General features: G+C 45.5%; 1 protein-coding gene across 1 annotated transcript; it reads left to right on the top strand.

Moving 5' to 3' along the window:
* Positions 1-78: 78 nt before the first annotated feature.
* Positions 79-23322, top strand: FOXO4 (forkhead box O4). The gene is made up of 3 exons (XM_074914965.1): positions 79-597; positions 11402-12643; positions 18031-23322. Exons 1-2 carry the CDS (start codon positions 196-198, stop codon positions 12623-12625), a joined length of 1626 nt encoding a protein of 541 aa, XP_074771066.1. The 5' UTR covers positions 79-195; the 3' UTR covers positions 12626-12643; positions 18031-23322.
* The last annotated feature ends 2155 nt before the right edge of the window (positions 23323-25477 follow it).

The following is a 25477-nucleotide window of genomic DNA, read 5'->3' as shown; positions in this document are numbered from 1 at the left end:
CGCGCCGCCGGGACTACAGCTCCCGGCGTGCCCCGCGCGCGCAGGCGCAGGGCGCGGCGCTGCTCCCTGGTAAACAGAGCGGCGCGGCGGCGGCGGGGCCCGGGTCTCACAAAGGGGTGGTGGGCCGGGCCGATGCGCGGCGGCGGAGCGGCTCAGACTCGGTGGCGGCGGCGGCGGTGTTGAGGCGGGCGCTCCATGGCGGAGGCGGGCGGCGGCGCCGCCGCGGCGCCGGATATCGACCCCGACTTCGAGCCGCAGAGCCGGCCGCGCTCCTGCACCTGGCCGCTGCCGCGGCCTGAGCTGCCGGCGGCGCCGGCGGAGGCGGGCGGTGCGGCGGGAGCGGTGGAGGAGGGCGCAGGTGGCGCAGCGGCGGGGCCCGGGCGGGCCGAGGGGGCGCGGGCGGGCGGCGCGGCGGCGCGGAAGGGCGGCTCCCGGCGCAACGCCTGGGGCAACCAGTCCTACGCCGAGCTCATCAGCCAGGCCATCGAGAGCGCCCCCGAGAAGCGGCTCACGCTGGCGCAGATCTACGAATGGATGGTCCGCTCCGTCCCCTACTTCAAGGACAAGGGCGACAGCAACAGCTCCGCCGGCTGGAAGGTGCGCGACGGGCTGGGCCGGGGCGGGAGGGACGGGCCTTGCCTTCCGCCGTGAGCTGGGGCCGGGGCGCGCTGTGCGGTCCGGCGAGGAGCGGGTGGGTGTCTGGGGCGCCTTCCCGTTCCCCTGCTGCTGAGCTGCCGCTTGCCCCGGCTCCGCTGCGCAGCCCCGCGCTCACCTGTTGCTACTCGTCGCCAGCCGGGCTCTGCACACTCGACATTGGTGCCAGCGCCTAATCCCCACGCTGCCTGGGGTTCGGCTCTTCGAAAGCCGCTTGGCTGGCGCAGGTTTGTCCGCCTTTGAGAGCGGGGTAGGGTGCTGTCAGACCCAGCACAAGCTCGGGCTCTGTGCAGCTGGAGCAGCGAAGACTGCACTGGGGTGGCGGTTATGGCCCTGTGAAGCTCCTCTTTGCACCCTTTGTGTTTGAAAAGTTTTCCAGGAAAGGAGTTGAGGGTCAGTCAAAAGGCTGTAGCTAAGCTTCTGTGCAAGGTGAAGCATCAGTTGAAGGGGTTTTAAATATACGGCCGCGGTTCTTTGTCACCTGACTGCGTTAAAGCACAGTATAAATAACTGTTTCATAGCAGGCATTCTTGGCTTTCAAGAGGCTCCCTGTAAAGAGGTGCTGTGTCCCAGAGCAGTGCTGGTGCTGAGGCCGTGCAGGGACTGGGCATCTATCTCTGTTGGAGTTCAGAAAAGAGAAAGCAATATATGCTCCAAAGTCTCAGTGTTATCTTCTCTCACTCGGGAAATAGGCACCTGCAAAGTTCTATTAAAAGGGCTAAACTCTGTTTCCATCCTCTGCAGGCGGGAACCTGGTGTTCCCGTTCTCTTTAGTCAAATGAACTCCAGCAAAGAGCAAGGGAGATGTGAGACCTGGCTTGCGAAATAGTCTAGTGATACATCACGGTGGATGCCATGGTGACTGGAGTCTAAATAGTGTGATCTATTGCTCTTGCTGCAGACTGGAATTACACTTAATGGCACGCTCTTGTTTGCAGTGTACCTCTCCGTTTGCGGTCTTGGTAGCTGTTCTTCCATGCTGCAGTTCTGCGACAGCTTGAACCAGTGTGGTTTGGGGCTTTTGCCACACGTTCTTCTGCCTGTGTGACCATGCAGTAAGTCAGCACAGAGAGTTAATTTTGGAAAAAAAAAAAAGATAGCTTTTTCTGGTAGGTTAGCTTTCAGCTGTCTCAGCTCTCTAAAGTGGCACACCATGTGGTTTCATGAGTGCGAATGTTTGCTCCAGAGAGGGTAGGAGCGTGGTGAGAGGGACACAGCTGTCACAGCTGAGGCTGGCACAGGTTGATACTAAACTTTTCACCTTTCCCATTTATCTGGCTCACTGACAATTCCTGGAGAGTGCACATAGTTTAATTTAAAATTTAGTTGGTTTTTTTTTTTCTTTGTACTGGTTTAATCCTCCTTATTAAGTTCTGATCAGGAACAGTGTGTGAGTATGTTTTCTTTCTCTTCAGAAGATTTGGTGGTCTCACTGGAAGGTAGTTCTTGTTTCCTCAGGCTAGGTGTGCTGTCCCGGTGGTGCTGCTACTGTATGGAGTCACATTATTTTGACAGACAGTTTATGGAACTGGTGCATTTTCTCTTCAGGAATGTGTCTATATCTGTTTAGCAGTAGTGCCTGAGACTGAAGTTCAGTTTGGCTTCTGAAATGCATCCCCAGGTATTGTGGGGAAACTGGGATATAGTGAAGTGTCTTACCAGACTGGATGCTGGAGTAGGTAGACTTCTGACTTGATTCAGTATGGCTGTTCTTTTGTTATATTCATTCATGTGTAATGGGACTGTCAGACTTTGGTTTTACTATGTCTTAACCGTGTCACTTTTGGGAAATGTACAGTCGGACTTGCAGAAAAGCAGAGGTGAGAATCTCTGCACATAGGAGGGTTGAGGTCCCTGCTCAGATGCTGTTGCTGTGGTTGTTATGTGATGAATTTTCAGTATGAAACTCATTTGTAGTTTTTCAGCCTGGGAGTGAACTAACTCAGGCTGACTTTAGTAGTGCAAGATAACAGAAACTTCTTGCCAGGAAAGATGACGGGGGGCAGAACGACAGCAGCGGTAGTGGGAATCAGCCAGCCTTATGACTAGGGCAGTTTAAAACCCTTGACTTAAGCCAGCAAACAGAAAACCATGATAGAAGTACGGTTGAAACTGTTCAAATGCCAGGAGAAATTCTAATTAAAACCCATTTTCTTTTTTAAGAAATAATGGCAAAGTCTGGGTTGGTATGTAGGGGATATGTAGTTTATCTTAGGTGCCCAGAAGAGGCGAAGGGGGCTGTGGTGTATTCCCTCTGCTTCGTTTTCCTCCCTGCTCGCTCAAATCCTGTTGGCAGGGCTTGGCAAGATGCATGCACCATCATGTGTGACTGCAGAGCTCTGACTTCCAGTCTTGGTTTATGTTAACATACAGTTATTTAGGTTTGCAAGAGGTTTTGTTTGTTTTACTTTAGTCAGTTTGCATCAAGTGCATTAGATGAAGACAGTTTACAGTTTTAAAGATCTAGAATCAATCAGATCAATTTGATTTTGTGGACTTGGAGTAAATTTTAATGGGTGTGTGGTTTATATTCAAGACAAACAAAAGATGCCTCTTCAGTTGACGAGTGGACCTGCCTGTTTTCTTGTTTTCACTCTTCCTTGTTATTTTTAGAGCTGTGAAGCTCTGCTTGCATCTTTTTAAAATTTGTAAAGTAAAAGAAGAACTTACTGAATTGTCTTAGCTTTACTGATTTCTCAGTTTTGAACTGAATGAGTTTGGATAAAGGAAATTTATGTGGAGCTGCTGCTAAATGCTGATACAGCATTTTGATGCCTGTTAAGATTGTAGTACAGCTCCTAGAGTTCCGTTATGTCTGTGTTGTTTGGGCAGAGCCATATCGATGTCCTGTTTGTATGCAGTGTAGTTCTAATAGAGATTTTAGAATGGGAAATTAAAAGTGTCTTTAAAAATGTTTTTAAAAATCTACTTCAGTTAATAAACTAATTGTTGCTTCATAATTACTTTACAGCTGTCCTACTCCACTATACAATTGGGGGAAATACAGCTGTCGCAGACTGCCAGGGTGTAACCTCTGTGAATTCCGGAAGAATCTCAGTTTTCGAGGAAGGTGGTGTTTACTGTTCTTGAACTACTTCAAGCACTTTGTAAAGGACAGATTTGCTGAGTGTGCAGTCTGTCCTTACCCTGCAGTAATTGAGCTGAAGTTAAGAATTAACCAGCCTGAAAGGCAGAAGTGTCCTTGTAGGGGTGTTGTGGGGCTTCTTTGTAATCCTGCCATCAGTGCTCTGCAAGCTGCTCTGTGGATAAAAGGATAGTTCCTTCTGGCTTTGAGATTACTTGGGGCAGGAGGATGTTGAGAGGTTGAATAAAATAGAAGTGCATAAAACCGCTGAAGCAGTTTGCACTGGTGGTTGCATTTCTGCATCCATGAGTATAAACAAGTTTGACACGCTGAGGAGCAATGTTAACGTCTTTCCCAGTGAAACGTTCTGTGTATTCTCGCAAAGTTATTAATTGTTGCCTTAGTAGGAACAGAATGAACTTGAAAACCATCCCTTTCACCCTCCAAAGACACTTCACTGAAGTAAAAATCAGAGGTTTCCTATGCATGCAGTGTAAAAGAAAGAACAAGTGATTCTGCAGTACTACATTAGTTATAGGAGGCTGAACTCATACCTCTGTATTCTGGTACTTTGCATTCACTTTAATCAAATGTGTATGTATATATACATATATGCAACAACTCAAGTAGCTGTATTATGAATTAAAAATTACAAAGTATTCTTCTTGACTGAAACAGAAAGTGTCATCCATCTGGAAACTCAGCTAGCTTTTTATCTCTATTACAGTGGGCAGCATTTTACTTTAAACCCTTCCATTCCATGCTTGTGTTATATTCATATTGCCTGTAGTTAATATTAACCATTGACCAGGTGGATCAGGAGACCTAACTGAGCGTTCTCAGATGCTTCCTTGCATGTGCTCTGCAGTTTGGTTTGATAAAGGGACTTCACCAGCTTCCAGTGTCATAGTGCTGGCACTGAAGGTCCCTGGTCTCTCCCAGAACTCAGGATGTCTGACAGCCTGGCAGAGCTTGTGCAGAGCTCCCTCAGGTTAGAGCAGCTGCTCATCCTGTGGCTCTCTGAAGCTCCTCCATGAAGGGTAATAGGCCAGTAGACGACAGAAGCCTGTATGTCATCTGGACCATTTCTGGTGTGCTGCAGCTGGTAGCTTCTGCCAGGTTATCCTTATGCCTTGCAAATAAATTCCAGTTCAGTGGACACAAAATTATGTGAGCACTTCTTTCAGTAAAGATGAAAAGCTTATAATTCATTGGTGTGTTGACTACTGTTCAGCCAGCTTTTGGCTTTTTTCTGTAGTCAGATCTATAAAAAAGCAATGGCCAGGTCCTAAAACAGTCACATTAGCCAGTTGCTTATATCCATCTGGACTGTGCTGGAGTGTCCCTGTATCCTTGAAGATTTTTTGGCTTCAACTTGTCAGAATTGTAGCTACTTAACATGGCCAGGTAAGGGCCTAAATCACTACCAGGGGAGCTTTCTTTAATTTCCCAAAGAAACCCTTTATCTGGAAGGGAATATCTGGTGAGAATGCTTTAGACAGGTTTGCTTTTGACTTCTGGTAATGATAATTTCAAGGTGATGGTCTGAGAAGACATTCAAAATTTTTCTGTCTTTGCTCACTGAGGCATAACTGACTTGGTGCCATAAAGCAAAAGAAAGCATAAAACAAACTCATTTTAGCTCTGAGCAAAGTATAATACTGTCCAACCTTCAGCCTGATGCAGGTTTGTGCATCGGGGAGGCTCAGTCTAGAGTCTGGGTGTTTCTCTGCTGCACAGAGCCATCAACCTGTCTGTGAAGAAAGAATGCTACTTTCTGTTGACTGTGCTGAGAAAGCCCCTAGTGTTTACTCCTAAATTCATGTGCCTGAAATGATACAATTCCCTGTTAAACCTTTTAACACTAAAAATGAAGAATTGCATGTTCTAAATTGAACCAGAATAGTGATGGCATTGCTGTCATCGTTGGTACTTAAGTCCAGTTAATCTTTAGTGGTGTTGTAGTGCTGCTTTCTATTAAGTTGGGATTATTTTGGCTTCTTGGAAGTTCTTGCCCTGCAAAGGTAGGGAGGGTCTGGTCTGGCTGTTTGACTTCAGAGTGCTGGGGGTGGGTAGAAACTGCTGGACTCTTGACATTACCTCATATGCCCCCACATGCATTCATGTGGTGTTAGTGATGTGCTTAGTCCTGGCAGCAGGAAGATGTTCTCTGTCCCAGCTGCTAACAAGCCAGCTGAGTTTCCTTAAAGCAAGGGGGGAAATAATGAACAGAAGCTGAATGACTGTTGTTCAGAGACTGTAGTGAAGAGTCTAGTATGGAAACCTGAGGAGCCTTTGTCCATCAGTCTTAACAGAATCTTTTACCTTTTATTTCCATTAGTCCTTAAATGGTCTGGCCACAGCAAGTAGTCTGGCCTAGATGAGGGCCCAGTGAGGCAGGAGGAAGGCAGCTGAGCATGGCAGGGTGTTGTGGATGGGAGGATGGTGAAGTCCTGGGTGTGGAAAATGAGGCTGATGGCAGTACATGGGAGCAGGACAGTGATGTGAGTGTGGGGTCACCAGGTGTCCTATTTTTTCAGGTGGGATAAAACTTACTGACAAGTGGTCAACCATGGTGAGGGCCCACCATTGCAATGTAGTTACATATATTTAGCCCTTGTTAAAGTGACATTAACAGGCCCTTCTCCCAAACAGGGTGTAATGCCTTGAATAAATATGGAAGTGCAAGATTTATTTTTTCATTTGAACTCTTGCACAGTGTAGCTGTTCCCTTCAGAAGTGGGGGAGAGCTTGCCTTTTGGTGAAAGTCCATCTGCCCCATGCAATACCAGTCAAATTTCCTGAAGATTTTGCTGCTGCTCTTTCCTGCTCCCTGCCAGTTTCTTCTGGAAGCTGCTTTGCTGAAAGATTATTCCTTGCAGCATGGCTTAATTTTCCAGGCAGTCCTCTGAGAAAGCTGCTCCTGGGCTGCTGGTATTACTTGTTCCAACAAGTTTCTTCTGCTCCATCTAATCCTGAACAGCTTTTGTTGTATATGCCTGCCCATCTTGGTAAACTTGTAAATCACCTCAGTCTTTGCTTTTTAGAGAACTAGGATTTTCTTCTTCTGGGCTGCCATTGAAAGATTACAGAAAGGAAAATATTCTTCCTAAAATACAGCTCCCTGTGTGCCGAGCTTGACGTCTGTGCTCACATGTGCCTTCTGGAAGGGGATTGCTGGGGAAATGTTTTAGCTCCCTGGCTCTGAAGCAGTTGTTTACTTGCTGGAGTCTAACTCTGCAGAATCTCTGCTCTGAAGACTTCTTCCTGAAGCCTTTGGAGCCAAGTGGCCGGGTGAGTGCTGAGACAGGCACTGACAAATGCAGCAGGCGGGGCATTCTCCTCTTGCAACCTCTGAAGAATGCCATGGCAAATGATAATTCGGCACAATTATAGGCCCGAATTTGGAACATGGCCCTGTACTGGGATGTGACCATGTTCTTTGTATGCCTCCAAGGCAGTGAGTGTGTATTACAGGCAGCTGCAGTGATTGCATATCTTTTTTTTTTTTTTTGTCACTCATTCTTGAGAGAGAATTTTTATTAAGAAATGTGGTGCTTCTGTGGTTTGTAGTAGGAACTTGACAATTTCTGGGAGAATGGCCCTGGTGCTAGGGAGCAGTGATTGAAAATCCAGGCAAATGTGGGCAAGCACAAAATTTTCAAGGATAGCTACTGTTTCTTGTGTTTTTCTCAGCATAGCTTGTGCCCGACCCCAAGTACTCTGCTAGTACAGTTCACGCACCACTGCTGCGTGAACGAGCACTTCTGGGCAGGACACAAGCCACCTTCTGTTCTTGTCACATGGGTGCTTAACAGAAAGTACATCACAGGAAGGTGAATGTAAGCTTGTTTTTAGTCTGAGGAATCTTGAAGTCTGAACAAACCATTCTGAATGTTCTGACCTGCTATGAGTAACACTTCAGTTTTATGGAAGATAACCTCAGCCTTACCTACAAAACCATACAGTCCCCTGGAAAGACTGTCACTGTCATTCTGTCTTCTGTATGACCCACTTGTGCATTTTCTGTAGTATCTTGGTGTCTATGGCAGTTGTCCAGAGGGCTGACTGGATGGGATAATTGCTTGGTTGTGCTGCCAGCTCCCGTGGCTAATTCCCCATCCTGAGACCAAAGCACTGTTCATTGCTGGGCAGGGTCTGCAGCAGCACTGATGCTGGCGTGGGGGCAGGTCTTGTGTGATGGCAAGGAGTGTTCCTGTTCTTTAAAGAGGGCTGGGAGATTTGATCAAAGAAGACTTAATGTTGTGGTAACTGAGATTTAGAAAATAGTTTGTGCATGTTGCTAGCCACACTTCTATGGTTGGTCCATATATCCTAGCTTGTACACACAGTGGTTGAGACCTAATGAGTGGTCCATCCTTTAGTGTACAATAAGTGTCTCTGCCAAACTTTTTTTTGCTTAATATCTGTCATTAATTTCAGAATGGTTTTGTCTGTGGCTTACAGGAATCATCTTTGATCTGTGATGGATTAGAGACAGACTGGCATTTTTTTTCACCGCAATAATTAACATACAGCCATAAAAACCTCTATATCTGAATAAACAGCAATAACTACCCCTTAGCTAGTTGTTGAAGAGGTCCCTAAGGATTTGAAGGATTCCTGCCTGTGCCTCTTCCTTCAGGTCATGCTTCCTTATGGTCAAAGATGTTGCAGAGACAAGACCTTGTGTGGACTGCAGGTGCTCAGACCATCTGGGATTCTCCCACGCTGCTGAAGTTGAGCATCTAAAAAGTTAATGTCATCTGTATGTTTCTGGTTTGAGTTACTTAATATCAGAAAGGAAAGACGTCAGCGTTGCCTGGGTGACTGAACTGTCATTTCCTCTCCTGTCAGGTCTGACCTAGAGTTCTGTGATTATTTTGGCATAATTGATTTGTCCCTCACTTTCTCAATGAGATTGAGGGTGCCCTCCATATGTTAGGTGTATTAAATCATTCTAGCAGATGCATTCTTGTGCTGGGAACCATGTGGTATGCAAGTGTGAATCTCCCATGCTGTCCCACAGCACCCAGGCGTTGGTTCAGTTGTATTTTGGGACTCCCTGGGCTTGAGTCTCCAGTATGCAGGCGAGCTCAGTCATGCAGGTATATTACAGCTCTGGGTGCTGTGGCTGCAGTGGTGAGCTGCCTCACAAAGTCTGCAGGAGAGGTGAGAAAGTGATAATTTAGGCATTGCAGTTTTGACAGCTGTTAATCCTCATATAAGAAGTGTTCAGATTTTTTCCTCAGCCTCTAAGTACACATTCTGTTTTCTTTCACAGTTTTTGGTGCTTGACTCCCACAGTGAGGTAATTCAAAAACTAGACAGAGATAAATGAGGCAGGAAGAATGATTTTTGAGGAAGAATAGGGTTGGGATAGTGCTCTGAACCAGCTCGTAGGGTCACAGATGCTTGTGTTATAGGAGGAGGAGAGTAGATGAGGAAGGAAGGAGTGGTACAGCAATTATCTGTTCCTACAGCTATTAGGCATTATGTCATTTTAGCAATAACATGTAAAAGCACTGTGAGACTGTTTCATAAAAGGTAGCTAGCTTTGCATATCTGTTCATGTGGATCCTAGTCTCATTCCAAGATATCTTATTTCAAGTTGCTTTTCAACAAAGAAACTAGAAAACTAGTTACTAAAATTGTCACGATACCCAAAGTGGTGCTCATTTTCTTGAGGTTTCAGTGTTACTGCACCAGTGCAGAAATGCTTGCACCAGTGTATTATGCTTTTGCTGACACAGGAATTAAAACCTGCCTCTAGCCCTGCATGAGGAGAAAACAGAATAAGTTAGTTGTGAAATTCTGAAATCCTGAACTATTGGTTTAAAGTTCCATTTTAGTAAATGGACCTAAAAATGGGTGGTTATGAGACTCCAAAGATACACTGTGTGTACAAGCTACTGCGTCATTCCTGATGGGACTGGGTGTCATCATGAGTTCACAGATTACTTTCAGGAGAAAAAATGACAAATTAGTAACAACCTAGTGGTTCTTATTGATACAGCAGTATGCATTCAAAGTCATGCACATTTACCTGGGAAAAGTGGGGGATTCTCTGGAAATGAAAGTAGCAGCTTTTCAGGAGACGGGGTACCAGTATGAATTAATTTTTTTGAGACTTGAAGGAAAAGAAAACTTTATTTAGAGATGTCAGGCAGGAGTGTTGAATAACTCTTGAAGAGCATTGACTGACACATGTTCCATCTGGCCCTGGCTTCACAGTAACCCTTGGGGTGCTCTCTGAGTAAGAGCATATATATCCTTTGATACTGATCACAACAAGCAGCCAGTCTTCTCTGAGTCCTCAACAGCCAAAGGTTAAAATGAAAGCTAATGCAGAATGATTCTCACATCTCCTTCCCTCTCCGTGAAAACTTTCCACTTTGCCTGTATTGTTTATCTACATCTGCCTTGTTCTAGGATTGTACTTTTGGTGAGGTGGCCAAAATTAGCATGGTGAGGACTTGGCTGAGAGGAAAAGGGTGGGGAGAGGGAAAGCAGCAGGCAGGAAAGAACTGTCTTCAGAGGTGGTGGGAAAGGATGATAAAAGCAGAGTTTACTTTGTTCAGAATTAAGAGAGCACGCATGAAAGCTGAAGGCTGATATACCCTTTAGTTTATATGAAAAAGATGTTGCTTTTGGACCGCTGTTATGCTACCAGTGTAGCACCTTTTAATGATGTATAATTTGACTATCTGAACAAATTAAATGCAAATATCAAACAAATGCACAACACAGACCTCAAGGGGAGTTTATGGAGGATCTGCTCAAACACTGAGATTATTGCTTGCTGATTCTAAAATACCATGGAGTTTATCAATTGCAGGATGAAAATTCAGTTTGATGTAGTACAGATATGTTAGTTTGCAATTTCCAGCAAAGCTAAACTAAAAGAAAGGAGTTGGGAGAGGCAAGGAACGTGTGCCTTGCCAAATGGAAAGATGGGAGAGGCTAAAACTGGCATGTACTGTGTGGGAGTGCACTATCCGCTCCACATCTTACCCCATTAGAAACACACACAGAGGAGAGTGTAATGCCTCCTTGCAGAGTGAGGCTGGCAGGCTCCAGGATTACTAGGGCTCTTGTTCCACAAAGTTTCTCTTGTTTCTCTGGTTTTGGGATGAAGATGGTAATAGGTGTACTGAGTTAGAAGTATTTTGACATTTTTCTTCACCCAGTCTATTTGGTTCACTGCTATGTCGTGCTCAAAAGCTAGGCCATGTAAAAATTAAAAACTTCATCCAGGCTTATGCTGGCTAATGGGATTGGCAGAGGGCGAGAGCAGCATTAGCTCAAATTCAGTTAGGCTCATGTTGTTGCAGGCTGTATTTGGGAATTTGCTTACTTGTTCTGTGGTATGCTTAGTTTTTATGGATTCCGTATTGTCTTGAAAAGTTCTTTTGTGTTAATATTTTGCTAGTTGGAAGCTGCTAGTCATCATGGTAGTTTTACACTTGGTGCTGCAGTGAGACATGGCATGGCTTGCTAGTACTGTCAAGCATGTTCAAGCAGAAATAGCAGGTTTTTATGGGGAGGTCTTTTATAACTTCATTTTCTGGATACTGTCTAAATGCGTTTATGCTTGCGAGGTTTCTAGGTGGGAGGTGTGCCAACTCTCCAGTCCTCATATCTTCTTTTTTTTTTTTCCAGAATTCTATTAGACATAACCTGTCCCTGCACAGCAAGTTTATTAAAGTCCATAATGAAGCCACAGGGAAGAGCTCTTGGTGGATGCTCAATCCAGAGGGTGGTAAAAGTGGAAAAGCACCAAGAAGAAGAGCTGCCTCCATGGACAACAGCAGTAAACTTGCAAAAGTCAGAGGTAAAGCATCCAAAAAGAAGCCTCCTCTCCAGTCTGCTTCAGAATCCACTGCTGACAGTCCTGGCTCCCAATTCCCTAAGTGGCCTGGGAGCCCGTCCTCAAGAAGCAATGAGGACTCTGATGTGTGGAACACCTTCCGGCCTCGAACCAGTTCCAATGCAAGCACCATTAGTGCCAGGCTTTCTCCTATCCTGACGGAGCAGGATGACCTCCACGATGAAGAGCTGCTTCCTTCTCTAGTGTACTCCAGCGCATCCAGCAATGTTCCACCAACTGTGACTGAAGAGCTTGAGCTCATTGACGGGTTAAATTTGATGTCTCCCAGCTCATCTGTGTTATCTACCCAGCAGTCTGCCTCGAGTGGTCAGATCCAGAGAGATTCCAGCTTTTCCTTGCGGAGCCCGAATGCAGCTGGTCAGACCACTACTTTTGGCAATTCCCTCTTTAACCCTGTTGATATCTCACTGCAAAGTTCTGTCAGCCATTTCTCTGCCCCTCAGACCTTGGAAGCACTTCTGTCACCCAGCTCACCACCTCCAAGGGATGTTATGATGACTCAGGTGGATCCAGTTCTCCCGCAGACTGGTAACAGGATGAGCAGCCGAACTCTTCTGCTTCTAGGTGGACAAGCCACCCAGAGTAAGATGAGCTCAGGCAATCCACGAGGAAAGGCTACAGAGCAGCAGGCAGAATCAGTCGGTGCCAGTGTTTTGCCATCAACACTTCCCATCGTAACATCACCTCAGAACACTGCCAGCATCTCCAGTTTGAAGGCTCCAGTTTCTGCCACAACTGCCCAGTCAGTCCAGCTGAGTAGTCCACTACTGCTTTCTTCTGCTAGCCCTGCTCCCTTGGGATTGAACCAGGACAGGCTGCCCACTGATCTGGACATTGACATGTACATGGAGAACCTTGAATGTGATATGGATTACATAATCAACAGTGAACTCATGGATGGAGAAGGACTGGACTTTAATTTTGAACCCATTCTGTCTACTCCCAGCTATCCCAGCACCTCACAGGCCTCCAACCACACCTGGGTACCAAGCTAACTTCAGGAGCACAAAAAGGTAGGTGTAATTATGTAGAATGCTACAGCTCTTTAGTGGGAACAGCCCTGTCTGGGATGGTTCCTGTGCCTAACTCTGCAGCAGTTAAAGATACATCTTTGGAAACATAGGTGCTCTTTAAGTGAAATCTGCTGGGAGAGCCACATTACCTTTTAGAAGGAGAAAAAGCTGTGTAAAGGTAGGTAGATTTAACTTAGCAGGTAATAAACTCCTTTATGGAGTAGAGCAGCAACCTGAATGAAACTCCTGTTGTCCCTCACTACCAAAGATGACTGTGTTACAGGATGTCGGTCTCTTCCATGCAATGCCTATAGCTCTGAAGTGACACAAGAGCATATGCTGATTCCATAAATAAAGACATGATCCTGTATGTACAGAACACTTGAACTGAGCCAAGCACATGCTATGTTTCTATCCAGGTTATTATTCTTGCAAAATTTTCTATAGTGTTAGTTGCAAAGCTTGTCTGTCATGACTGCCTGCTTTGCCCTGTGTTTAGCAGGACACAATCACTCTCAGTTATCAGACCTTCTGCCCTTCCCTTATCTGGGACAGTGTCTGTAAAGTCTGGTAAGCTGGTTCATCAGCATTAAGTACTGAATTGCTTATATACCCATTATTGGAATGGGAAATAGGAGTATGCAGTGTGGATGGAGGTGGAAGGAGAAGGGATGTATTAATGCTATCCCATGCACAACAAAGCTGCCTCTTCAGTGATCTTTCTTATTTGCACAGAAATTTCTACAATCAGTTTGGTTTGTGTATATGAGAACAAGAGTTTAAAATATTTTGTTCTCTGAGGGTGTGACACCCTGATTTGAAGCTCTTTAACCACTGAGGCAGTTGAATTAGAGGAATGGAGCTGCAGGCATGCTTTGTACTTGGAGCTCAGTTAGCTAATAGAAAATGGACAGTTTCTTTTATGGACTGGAGCATAGGCTGGATATTGAGTGGAAAGTGGAAGCCTTTCTAAGGATATTTCCTGTTTAGAAGGTAGATGCTGTATTTGTTAATATTGCAAATTTTGCTGGTTTTGTCTGGGATAGAATTAGTTTTCTTCACAGTAGCTAGTATGGGGCTATGTTTTGGATTTGTGCTGGAAATAGCATTGGTAACGCAGGGATGGTTTCGTTATTGCTGAGCAGTGCTTGCACAGTGTCAAGGCCTTTTCTGCCTCTCACCCCACCACACCAGCAAGTAGTCTGGGGGTGCACAAGAAGCTGGCAGGGGACACAGCTGGGACAGCTGATCCCAGCTGACCCAAGGGACATCCCAGACCGTGTGGTGTCATGCTCAGTGTATAAGGCTGGGGGAAGGAGGAGGAAGTGGGGGGACGTTCGGAGCGATGGTGTTTGTCTTCCCAAGTAACCATTACATGTGATGGAGCCCGGCTTTCCTGGAGATGGCTGAGCACCTGCTTGCTGATGGCAAGTGGGGAATGAATTCCATGTTTTGCTTTGCTTGCATGCACAGCTTTTGCTTTACTTATTAAACTGTCTTTATCTCAACCCACGAGTTTTCTCACTTTTACCCTTCTGATTCTCTCCCCCATCCTTCTGGGAGGAAGTGAGCAAGTGACTGTGTGGTGTTTCATTGCCTGCTGAGCTTAAACCATGACACAAATTCAACCTCTAATACTGGCCAGCTGAGCAGGCAGAAGTAAGGGCAAATTGCAGATACTGCTTCAGTCGTGGGAAGCCCTTGAACTTCAAAATGATGGAGACCAAGTGAAGTTATCATGTACTTCACCTCAATGCTCTTTCCTAGGGATCTGAGTAACCTGAAGGTGGTTTAGACTAGGTAACCTCTGGAGGCCCATTTCAACGTAAATTTTCTGGTGATTTTTGCTGCTGTTCATGCTGGAGACCAGATATTAAGTTAAATACTTTTCTGCTCTGCCCCAGTACAGCCATTCTAGACAACTGTCTTGGGTCTAGATAAAGTGAAATGCTGTCATGTGAGCTGGTGGTACCTTAAACCCTGTGCATATACTGATACACCACTATATATTGTCTTTTTAAACATAATTTAACTCTTATTCCAAGTCCCACCACACTGCTTAGGATTGCATTTATTAGTAACAGTCTTCTGTCTGTATGTAACAAATCTCTTTACTGTAGAGAGAGGGAGGATCAAGCAAACTTTTCTGTTTTGTTATAGGGCTTTTTGTAGTCTTGTACATTTGTTAACTGTGTTCTTGCTGAATTACTGAGTGGCTGTCTTAACTTGAATATCCTAACTTTAGGTGGAATATGGAAACTCAGTTTTGATTTCAAAGACAAATTTGACAAAACGTTAGCATCCTTCATCTGTGTTTGGACTGTTTGCAAGTTGGTGACAGAGGCTGTGGCCTTTTGAGTGGTGTTTCCACTGGATATTGTTCTGAGCTTTTGTATTGGGGTGGGGGTTTTTTTCATACCATGCTAGGGCAGGGCATCATATGTGGGGAATACATTACTTAGCATGGGTGAAATGTTTTTCACAGGAATATTTTTAAAACATATGCAAGCTGTCCTGCAATCCTGAGTGCATTAATTACTTGGGCTGGATAGACAAGACTGCTGTCTACAGAATACCAGGCATAGATTATTTTTTAAGAGTGTAAAGCAGAGAAACTGAGGGAATGTTTATCAAAGAGTAGATTCTAGTACTGGTGAAGATGTGGCTATAATGCTTAAGAGGGAGAACATGAGCTATTAACAGCATGGTTATGTTCTTGCTCCATATTATTATTCCATACTTAGCATGTGAATTGCTTAATCAAAACAGAGGAGTTATATGATGTTAAAAATCCTGGATTTGTTTTGTTCCATATGTGGAGTTGAAGTGATACTTTCTGGGAAATATGCTGGACACATGCTCACTAAGAAAGGAGAGATCTGGAACAAGTTCTGAACCAGTATCGTGTTTCAGCAGAAAGCGTAGTTCCTGCATGCCTCCCAGTGAACCATTCTGGCAGCAGTACTGCACCTGAAGAAGTGATGCCCTGTTCAGTGTGCTTTGTTTCAAGCCTTTTATTCTGTCCTTAGATTATGTTTGCTTTTTCTGAGCTTTGCAAAGTGTTTCAGTTTTGCCTGTACCCTGGAATCCATGGAGTGGGATGAAGGGGAGCTTTTTCCCCAAAGGATAGCAAGTACTGTGTGAAATGCTGTGAAGACAGAGGTAGGTCAGTGTTCTAAGAAAGGGAGAACAAGGTGCACGTAGAGAGAAATTGGAGTGTTCCTGGAGGCCAGGAAGGACCTTAAAAAAGAACGCAGAATGTTTTCCCAAATCTACAAGTTCCTAAACCAAGTGAGCTGCAAAGATCAGTGTCTGTGAGGAGGTCAAGATTGTGTCATCTCTCCCTTATCTGAATCTGTTACTGCAGTGTGTTACTAGGGTCCCTGTTTGGAAATCACTGTTCAGGGAAAGCATGGTTGCTGCTATATATTGTTCCAGTGTGCCAAACTATTTTCCTTTCATATCCTTTCAATGACTGTTTTTTTCATGTTAAATTCACACTGGCAAAAGCTACTCTGTGTTCACTAACCTAAAACTGTCCTGATTAGTTACTGTGGGTTTAACCTGTAGCCTTCTGGGTCAGTTATGGGTGTAATGCCAAGCATAAACTGTTCATCAATAAATGCCATCTGATTTGAACAACCAGAGTGAAACTGGAGCTGGAGAAATATTTCTGTTTGTGGGCAAGAGAAGATCTTCAGGAATAAGTACTTGGGAAGTCACAAGATAATTGATGTTACCCATGGTGCTCAAAGCTGACATTACTTTATCCCCTACTTGCAAGCTACAGAGCTTGTCCACAGTTTCACCAGGAGTCTGTTTGAACTCTGTGTCTCTTTGCTTGGAGATAGAGATCAAACATTGAAACTTTGGCTCTGCCCAGCAGCAATGCAAACCCCACAAACCTAGCATTATGTAGAGAAAGTAAGCCAGTGTTCAAATACTTTCCTTGACTAGGAAAAACTATAAATTCTACAATTTCTACTGCTGTTGTAGCTGTGGCTCATGTAGTTGTAAACCTGCATTGACTAGTTAAGGCACTGGGTGTGCAAGGTGCACAGTGATTTAGGGGAGCCTTAGTGAACAAGGTCATGGAAAAAGGGTAGCCACAGCTGGAATTAGACCATGGCATGCAGGTGCTCAATCATGGGCAACCACTCTTGCCTTCAGCACTTAATGCAAGTGTCCTCCATTCTGGTTGTGGGAAGTGTGGGTGTCTCCCTGGCTGTCCCTGAGCAGCTCAGGGACTTTGGGCTTGCTCATCTACCTCTGTTATGTATTTCTGCAAGCCAGTAGGAGGAATACCTGGGACTAGAATTGCCTCTTTTGTACAGTGGTACAGTTTGTGCCTCATTGAATATAAAGTGCATCCACTCTTCTGGTGGACATTAGCTAATGATCTTTAGTTCTTCAGTTAGATTCCCTATAGCTTCATAGCCTGGAGGACACTATCCCTTGCCCAGCTGGGTTGGACTCATGGTTTTCCTGCTGTGCTCTAATTCCCTTTGGTCCAAGCACTATTTTTCTATCTGCCTGAACATTAATGAATAAATAAAATCCCCATCAACTTGCAGTTTCCCTAAGTAGTCTGTTAATTTGGCATCTGTTTTAAGTTACTGTCTTTTCTTGTTCAGGGCTGATTCCCTCTTGTAGCTTCTTTCCCTTTCCACAAGTTTATTTCATGCTCAATGTTACTGAATGTAGCTGATGGGATGACCTACATTTCTGCTTCCCGAAGAGGATCGTAGACCTATGGTGGAGGTTTTATGTCAGTGTCTTCAGTCTGCTTAGACCTATTCCAAGGCTTGTTTGAATGAGTTGTGGCAGTTTTGTGAGGCAGACCACCTGAGAAGGGATCTTTAGACTTGTGGGGGAATTGGATACCTAGAAATGTTTAATTATTTGTAGGTAGATACAGCACCTCTTTAAGTGGGTGAACATAAACGCTTTTAGTATATGGTCTCTAAAAAACCCTTTTCTTAGTCTTTCCTCTACCAATTGATATTTGTGGTTGCTTAAGGTAGTTTTCCTCTTCCTTGCTGCTTTCCTGCAATGCCTTTGGTGTTAGCCAAGTCCTTCTTTAAAAACCTCCTTATCTTGCAGAGCTGTGGTGCTGTCAGCTTACAGGAGGAGTGCTTACTTCTGACCTTTGCACTTTTGTTTTGTCTTTGTCTCAATCATACTCTGAATCTTGGAGCTGAGCAGTTGCATCCTCCACTTGGCTCTCCATTGATCAAGGTATCTCGTGACCTGTGATTGTTCCTTGCTGGAAGTTGGCATCCTTTGAGCGGCAGGGGCTGAATGATAGTAATTAACTCCTTATCCGTGTGTCCAGAATGTCCACTGAAGCTGAGACCTAACATTCACTCTATTTTTCTTCTTCCTAGTGTCCTTCAGGTTTTGAACATTGGGTTCTGACTTCACTTATCACCCCTGGCAGAGAAAAGATGGAGCACGTTGGATTCGGTTTCCCTGCGCACCACACCTTGGGCAGAAGGGGCTGCCCACCTGGGAAGAAGGGACAACCTGCATCTGGCTGCAACAGGAAGAGTTTAAAAATAATAATCCTGTTATGTGCCACAGCTCTTCCTACAAACCTGACCCTGCCTTGGACCATTTGGAGAAACCCTGGACTGTACATGTCCAAAGAGGAGCCTGGGTAAAAACCTCAGCCGGAAGACTCTGTGCCAGGCAATAGCATTTTCCCATGTGAAGAGTTGGATTTGCTGGAGGAATCTCAATGGCTATCCTCTCTCTGCTATGGCAGAAAGTCTCCCGGTGCCTCAGACTGGCAGAGGGCTGGCTGTGCTCTCACTTGGCTTGCCCTCTGGGACGAAGTAGTTGGATGTTTTGATTAAGCCACCAGATGTGCACTTGGTATCCCACAGACTCACAGAGGAATTGGAAGGAGCTTGTTGGTGGAAGCCCTGTGGGAAAAGGGTGCGCTGTTTCAGGGGTTGGTTTCAGTGGTTTCAGTGTGCCTGTCTCTGGAGTACCCATCGTCGTTCTGCAGAAGGGTGGTGATCATGGTGTAGAAGGCTTCCTCTTGTCCACCTGAGTGGAACAGGAGGACATTGAGTTTTTCACTGTGCCAACTGAGCCCCATTGAATCAGAAGCATGTTTCGCGAAGTCCCTATGCTGTTCTCAGCACTTTCCCGATACACCAGGCTGCTGTAAAATAAGCACAGGTGCTAATAGCTCTTTCTGGGACATAAAAACATCATTTAGGGTTTGTTTCTGATCTGTCTTGCTACAGCAGAGAAATGGAAAGCCTGGGTGTGGCCTTAACAGAGCCCTGGTTGCTTTTCAGAAGGGCATTTTCTATAGATGAAATATTTTTTTACTAATCTGGGAACTTTCTACAGTGAATATGAAGCCAATGTTAAGTGTGTCCCCATTAGGCGTATTAGGCATCTCTCCCTCTGAGAAGGTACCAGTGACAGACTTCTTTTTCAGAGCTGTATTAGGAACAAATGCATTTGATGTTTGATAATGTATATGATTGAGGGGAAAGAATTGGCAGGTCCCCATGGTTTCAAACCACCTTGGGGAGGAATTGTACATTATTGTAATCTATATGTAAAAGTAGCTGCAAATTACATAGAAGCTTTTCTAAACATTTTTAAATATATATTATATATTTTAATTGAAAATGAGATTATTGGATTAAAAAAAACCCCACCCACATTTGCTGCATCTGTCCCCTTGATACCAGATAACACTACAGTATGGGAGGGGACAGCCCTAAGGCATTTTGGGCCAAAAAGCTGAAAATGTCATTGGAAAAGTGGGAAGGGCACCACAGTGTAACTGGGGAATGGCTGCTCTCCCCAGAACAGGCAGAAGGCGCCTGCATGGCATGGCACTCCGCCACAGCTACTCAGTCTCTCTCCTTGACTGGGCACTCCCACCGAGCCAAAAGCATGATGTTAGGGAATGCTAATCATTAACAGCGCGCTCATTCTCAGCTAATCCCTTAAGTAGCTGGACTGCAGCTGATACATAGAGCAGATTCCCTAGTCTGCTAAGAAGATGGTGTGGACTGGAGCATGCTAGATCTGCTGACACTCTGGGTAGCCCTTATGGGGGGCACGATCAGTTGTATTTGGTAGCTTACTTTTTGGTTTTCGAAGGTTTTTATTTTATTGCTGAAGTTTTGCTACTGCTGGGGAACTTGAAGCCAGTAGGCACACCCTTGGAGATGTGCCTGGGATCTTGCCCTGTCTCTTTGTTCTTGCAGGACAAAAGCTAGGAGTCAAGTGGTTAGTTCAAAGCATTAGCTGACATGTTCTTGTCACCTTTTTGGTGTTTGCAGTGGCAGGATCTGTGGGAGATGTGGTGCTTTCATGGTGTTCCAGTAGGCTTGGTCTGGCAGAAAGCCTCCAATCTTTCTGAAGGTGGTGGTGGCTTCTGTTCAGGTTTGCATCATGCGGTGCAATGAGCCATACTGTTCTATCACCTTGTCTGCTCTGTTTTCATGGGTTTCATTTCATTTTCATTTGAGTGGAGATTGGAACAGGAGTGGTTTTTCTAGTTACTTGCAACAAGGAGTCTTCAACAGTTTTATCTTTAGCATGCTCTGCCATCAGAGCCTTTGAATAGTTTGATAATCTTTGCTTTGAAGGCTGCCTTCATGGCAGACCTCAGTGATATGTTTCAAATTTACCCACAATCTGCATGTCTGGCTGCACCTCATTGTAATAAACAAACAAAAAGGCAGATCCTAAACTGGGATCCCAGATCTTGCAGACTTGAGTCATGGATGCACATTCTCACTGCAGTTAGTTTGTTACACAAATGGATAGATACCCTTTCCACAAACACCTGATGGCATGTGCCTCACATAAGAATCAGCCATTCTGGGCTGCAACTAATAGATCTGGTGGGATTTGTGTTATTGGTCACATAATATGCCACCTCTCAGCTTGGGCCCTGAGGGGAAATGAATCCTGTGATCTCCAGAGCAAGTTGATGCTGCATGTGCTTTGCAGCCATGTATCAAAGGACAAGACACCGGTATGTGTGGCCGTGTTATGTGTGAATCTCTAGCTCATTTCTCATGAAAAGGGAGCTCAAAGCATTAGGAAGGACAATATTAGTAACCAGTGCTTCAGAACTGTAATCCAAGGTGAGTTGTTTCTGGGTGGGTTGGTCTGTGGGGAAGGCTGTTCCAAGGTGTCCCCTAGGTGTGACAGCACTGGGGACCTGGCCTGACCTCTGGCTGCAAAGACCCTGGGGACATATGACATGCTCTCAGCTACTGCACATCCTCAACCTGTTCCGGCTGAAGGAGCTGCAGCCCAGGTACACCAAGGGTCCTCATGTTGGTGCCCTATAGTGTGAGTTCATAAGAGACCTCATCCTTTTATTAAGGAATGGAGCACCTGTATTCCCCCATCTCCATATTCCCAGGCCAGACCCCTGGGGAACTGCCTGTGCTGGAGGCAGGAGCACCTCTGGCTGGAGTCCTGCTCTACCAGTTGCTGACAGTGACATCTCTGTCTTGCAGCAGTCTGTGCAGGTGCTCTCTGTCTCCTCAACACAACAGGAGCTGACAGTGGTTGAAGAAGCCTGAGAGCACACTAGTGCTGAGGATGGTGTTTGGAAGACTAACAGTGCTCTGGGTGTGCTCAATAAACCATGAATGTAATGTTGCAGGCTCAGGCAAGCAGCTTAGCTTCTCATTTGTATGTGTAGCAGGATACCTTGGATCATAGGCACAGAGGGCAGAGATGCAGAGAATTTGGGACTTTTCCAGCCCCTTCTCAAATAACTTCCTTTTCATAAACCTTGAGCTTTTCTAGCCTGGAATATTTTCTCATAGGACGTAGGAAACTTTAAAGTTCCTAAACTGCTGCTTGCTGACAGGGGGCTGCTCAGTACTTGTCCAGTTTTTTGTATTCTTGCCCAAAGTGTTTGCTGCTGGATTCAGGATAGTGTCTTGGTGGATCTTTGTTCTGCATTAGCACCACAGGCCCTGTACTTGTGGACTATTTTTTGCCCTAATGAAGGATTGGGCTGGGATTTTGACAACAGTTTTGAGCTGGGTGGGGAGGGAGGGGTCCAATGACATGGGGAGTGATGCTCCTGGGTAAGTGCCTGAGGGGAGTGGGCAGGGGACTCCTGGCATGAAGCCTTACATTGCGCTGTGTGTGTTTTCCTTGTCCTCACTGAGCTCGGGTAACAAGTTTCTTCATCTCCAGAGGATCAAATGCCATCTTTCACAGCGTAAAGCCATCGTGCAGCTCTGGGCCGTGAAGGATTTGGGTAACTAGGCCTGTGGAGCCTAGTAGGAGGTGGACTTGTTGCTTTTATTTACACCTGGGTTTAGCAAATTGCTTGAGCCTTCTTTATACCTTAAGCACTATACTCCCAGCTTCCTCTGAGAGCTTGGGAATATTGAAAGCTTGTTGGAGCCCTTAATTTTCCTTGTTGGTGTGTCTAAAAACATGTCATCCACTACCCTGTGCTGCTTTAAAAACAGCAGTCAAATCATCCTGGTAAGTGAGAGGAATGAAAGCAGTGGGAGCATTCCAGAGCCCTGGTGTACTCATAAACAAGGCTCATACTAGAAGCAAGTAGCACTAATCAGCTTTTCCAAAGGAAATGCCTAGAAAGCTTTTATGTAGATCATAATTTGTTAATTTTCTTACTTATTTGCTTATTTATAGCCACACTCAAATGCTTCAGGGCTAGCCTTGCTCCAGGAATGAGAAACCTGTGTCTGGTACCATGGTTAGGAGTACCTTGGGAGTGGTGTCCTGGATTGTCACCAAAATAATGTTTAAGTTTGGATCCATTATCAAAAAAACCACAACAAATCAACTTTGGGACATGAGCATGAACAAGGATAGCTTAGGGTTTGCCTCAGTTGCATGTCTAATGAAAACCATGTTATAATTAATGTGGGGGAAAGCGAGAAGGAGGTGATTCCTGAAGCCTGAAAGGTCTGTCCATGTGAAAGCTTGGCAGCATGTGGTAACCCATCACCACAGTTGCTCACTCTTCAAGAAAGGGATCCTCTCCAGTAGCCTTTATGTCTCTCCCCACACCCCAGTGTGTCCATAGTTGATGGAGAACAATCTCTGATGGAATCAAAATTGCATCTATGTTGTGGTATAAAGCAGGGACAGGAGGCAGCAGAAGCTGAAGGTGAAAGAGCTGAGGGTGTTGCATTTATGGTTCTCTGGCTAAGGCAGCATTATGGTGTGTGGTAGAACTGGATGTTTGCAGCTGGTTCCGTGGTGCTCGGTGTGGTGCTACCCTGTGGTGCTCCCCAAGGTGCCTTGAGAGGTTTGGCTATGTAGGAGATGGGTCACTTCACCTGAAAGGAACCTTCTTCATAAGGCAAGGGGGATGGTTCTGTGAAATGATGCTTCCAGCACAGTGGAGTCTTCATCTGGTGCGATCACAGGAAGGGTTTCTGCATTGCTAGCACAGACGTCTGCTGCACACAGGGCAGGCATCACTAGCTGACATAGTTTCCACCCCATCCCCTCTGCACTCTTTCACCCATTTCTCACAATAAATTTTTTTACATAATAAATCTCTGCTTTTGTTTGCTCTCTGTAGCAGTGTAACTTCTGAACCATTACAGGCTCTTTGTTACCATCTGTGCTAGCAAGACTGTAGAATGTGCTAGACTAGGGGGGAATGTTTGACAAATAAAAACCTGTAATCCTCTGCTCTGTCTCATGCAGTTTGTTCTGTTTCCCGGGTGAGGACCAGTTATTTTTTTCCTTGCTCTTGGCTTCTTTCCTCTGCCCTTCTCACCTTTTAGGTCAACTCCTTGGTGAAATGCCCCTTAGCTGGCCAAGGGTGGAAGAGTTGTGGTGTGACAGCCCACGAAGGCTCCAGCATGCTCTGCAGGGTGTAGGGCCCCTTGTTACAGCTAACTGACAGCGCCTGGGGACCCATGGGGTTGCCAAGCCCTGGAACTGACCTGAAGAGTTTTAACCTCTGCAGGACTAGTCTAGAGTCATCATAGCCCCTTCATTCTTTGCCCTTCTAGACCTGAGTGCAGAAGATTACTCTTCTTTTTTTATAGCTACATTCAAACATCTGAGTGTCAGCAACTGTACCAGTTATCTCTAGGAATAGAGATGGATTTGCTGCTACTGTCTTTTCAGCCATCCCATTCACAAGCAGATGCTGACAATTAGGACAGATGAGCATGTATGTGAGCTTTTATCTTTGTTTGCATACCCCAAATCCTCCATCAGAAGAAGGAAAGTTACTATAGCTGGGGAGCATTTTTGATACTAGAAAATACTGTCTTGGAGCTGCCCATCCAAGGGGACATGAATGTCAGTGGAAGCCAGGAGCTGATCATTCCTTCGGACTGCTCAGAGGTATGCAAGTGGGTAAGAGGCCTCTATGGGCTGCAGAAGTTTCAGCTAGGTACCTTAAGGGGTCCTCCTTTGACATAAGGCAAGTACGAATGAAGATACAGTCTGAGCCAGCAAAGCAGCTTGCAAGGAACGTGGTGGAGTCCTCAAGTCAAAAGAGCTTGACATTCCAGCAGATCTGCCTTCTTGCAGCTGGGATGAGGCTGGAGAAGGTGCTGTCCCCCTCTGCCCTGGGGGTGCTCTGTGCACCACAGGTCTTACAGAAGATGGAACTGATTCAGAGCCTTGGTCATGCTCCTTGGAGTTGAGGCAGGTAAGGATACCAGAGAAAACGGGGGAAGAAGTGTAGAACGTGGATTCCACTGGCCTGGTTAGACATGTGGAGAGTAAGTTGGGGATGCTTTTAAAACTGCTGTGGAAAAATCTTCATTCAGGAAATTGCACAGTATGTGTACGGCCAGAAAACTTGCAGTCAAAGCCATGGATACTCAATATTCAATAATATCTGATAAAGAATACCATTTAAAAACGAGTGTTACAGCAGTTAATGCAAATAACTCTGGAAGGGATCTTAAGGCTCCTGCTTCAAGATTTAAGCCAGTCTCCGAAAATGGGGGATTAGGAGGAGATCCTTAGAGGAATTGTCTGTCCCTCTTCTGTTCCTTGGGCACTTCTTAGAGCTTCCTGCAAGCACATAATGGTAGGTGCTGTTGGAGAAACAAAATGCTGAGGGTGGATTTTGCAGTTGTTGATTGGATCAGAGTAGATGTATTCAAAACTTGACACAGAATGGGACCATGCATTCCCCCCAGTAGCTGTTAACACTTTGTATGCCAATTTGAGCATTGACATGTAACACTTAAGCATTGCCAAGGAGAGCAAAGCACAGAATAGATGCCAGTCTGGGACCTGGATGCCTGGGCTCGGGGTCACTTTTGATGTGGGTGACACCATCTGCAGTAGTCACCAGGAGTCCTGCTGTGCGTCACAGCTGTGCTGTGTTCTGTCCTAACAGCTACGTGGGTTCAGTGCACTTTGTTTGCAAGAGGTCACCCTTTACTGCAGTCTTGGAGACCTTGTAGCTCTCCTAAGTTGTCACCATAAGCATTTTGGCCTATAGAGTGGTTGCCTGCAGAGCAGCAGTACCTGAAGCCAGTGCAAAAACTTCACCAGCTTTCCTGCTCAGCTTAGTTCCTGGCCAGAGACCTGCTTTGCCCCAGATGCTTGCTGGTTGATGAACTCATCCTGTGCTACCAGTGATGGGACCACGTGTGAAACAGTGAAGTCTGTTGCCCTATTTCACATGGCTTTTGTGGTGAAGTAGCTGGTGCATGGGGGAGGCCAGCTGGGAATGGGGAGATGGTGGGGTGCATGCTGCCTGCTCCAGAGCTGTCCTAGCAGGACAGTTTGTCCCCAGCCCCCATGTACTATTTTTTTCCCCTGCACTGCTGTGGTAAGACCAGAAGCCACAGGCCTGGCTTTTAA

This window comes from Athene noctua, chromosome 11 (assembly GCF_965140245.1).
Source record: "Athene noctua chromosome 11, bAthNoc1.hap1.1, whole genome shotgun sequence".
Lineage (NCBI taxonomy): Eukaryota > Metazoa > Chordata > Aves > Strigiformes > Strigidae > Athene > Athene noctua.
This window is presented reverse-complemented; position numbering and strand designations above follow the sequence as displayed.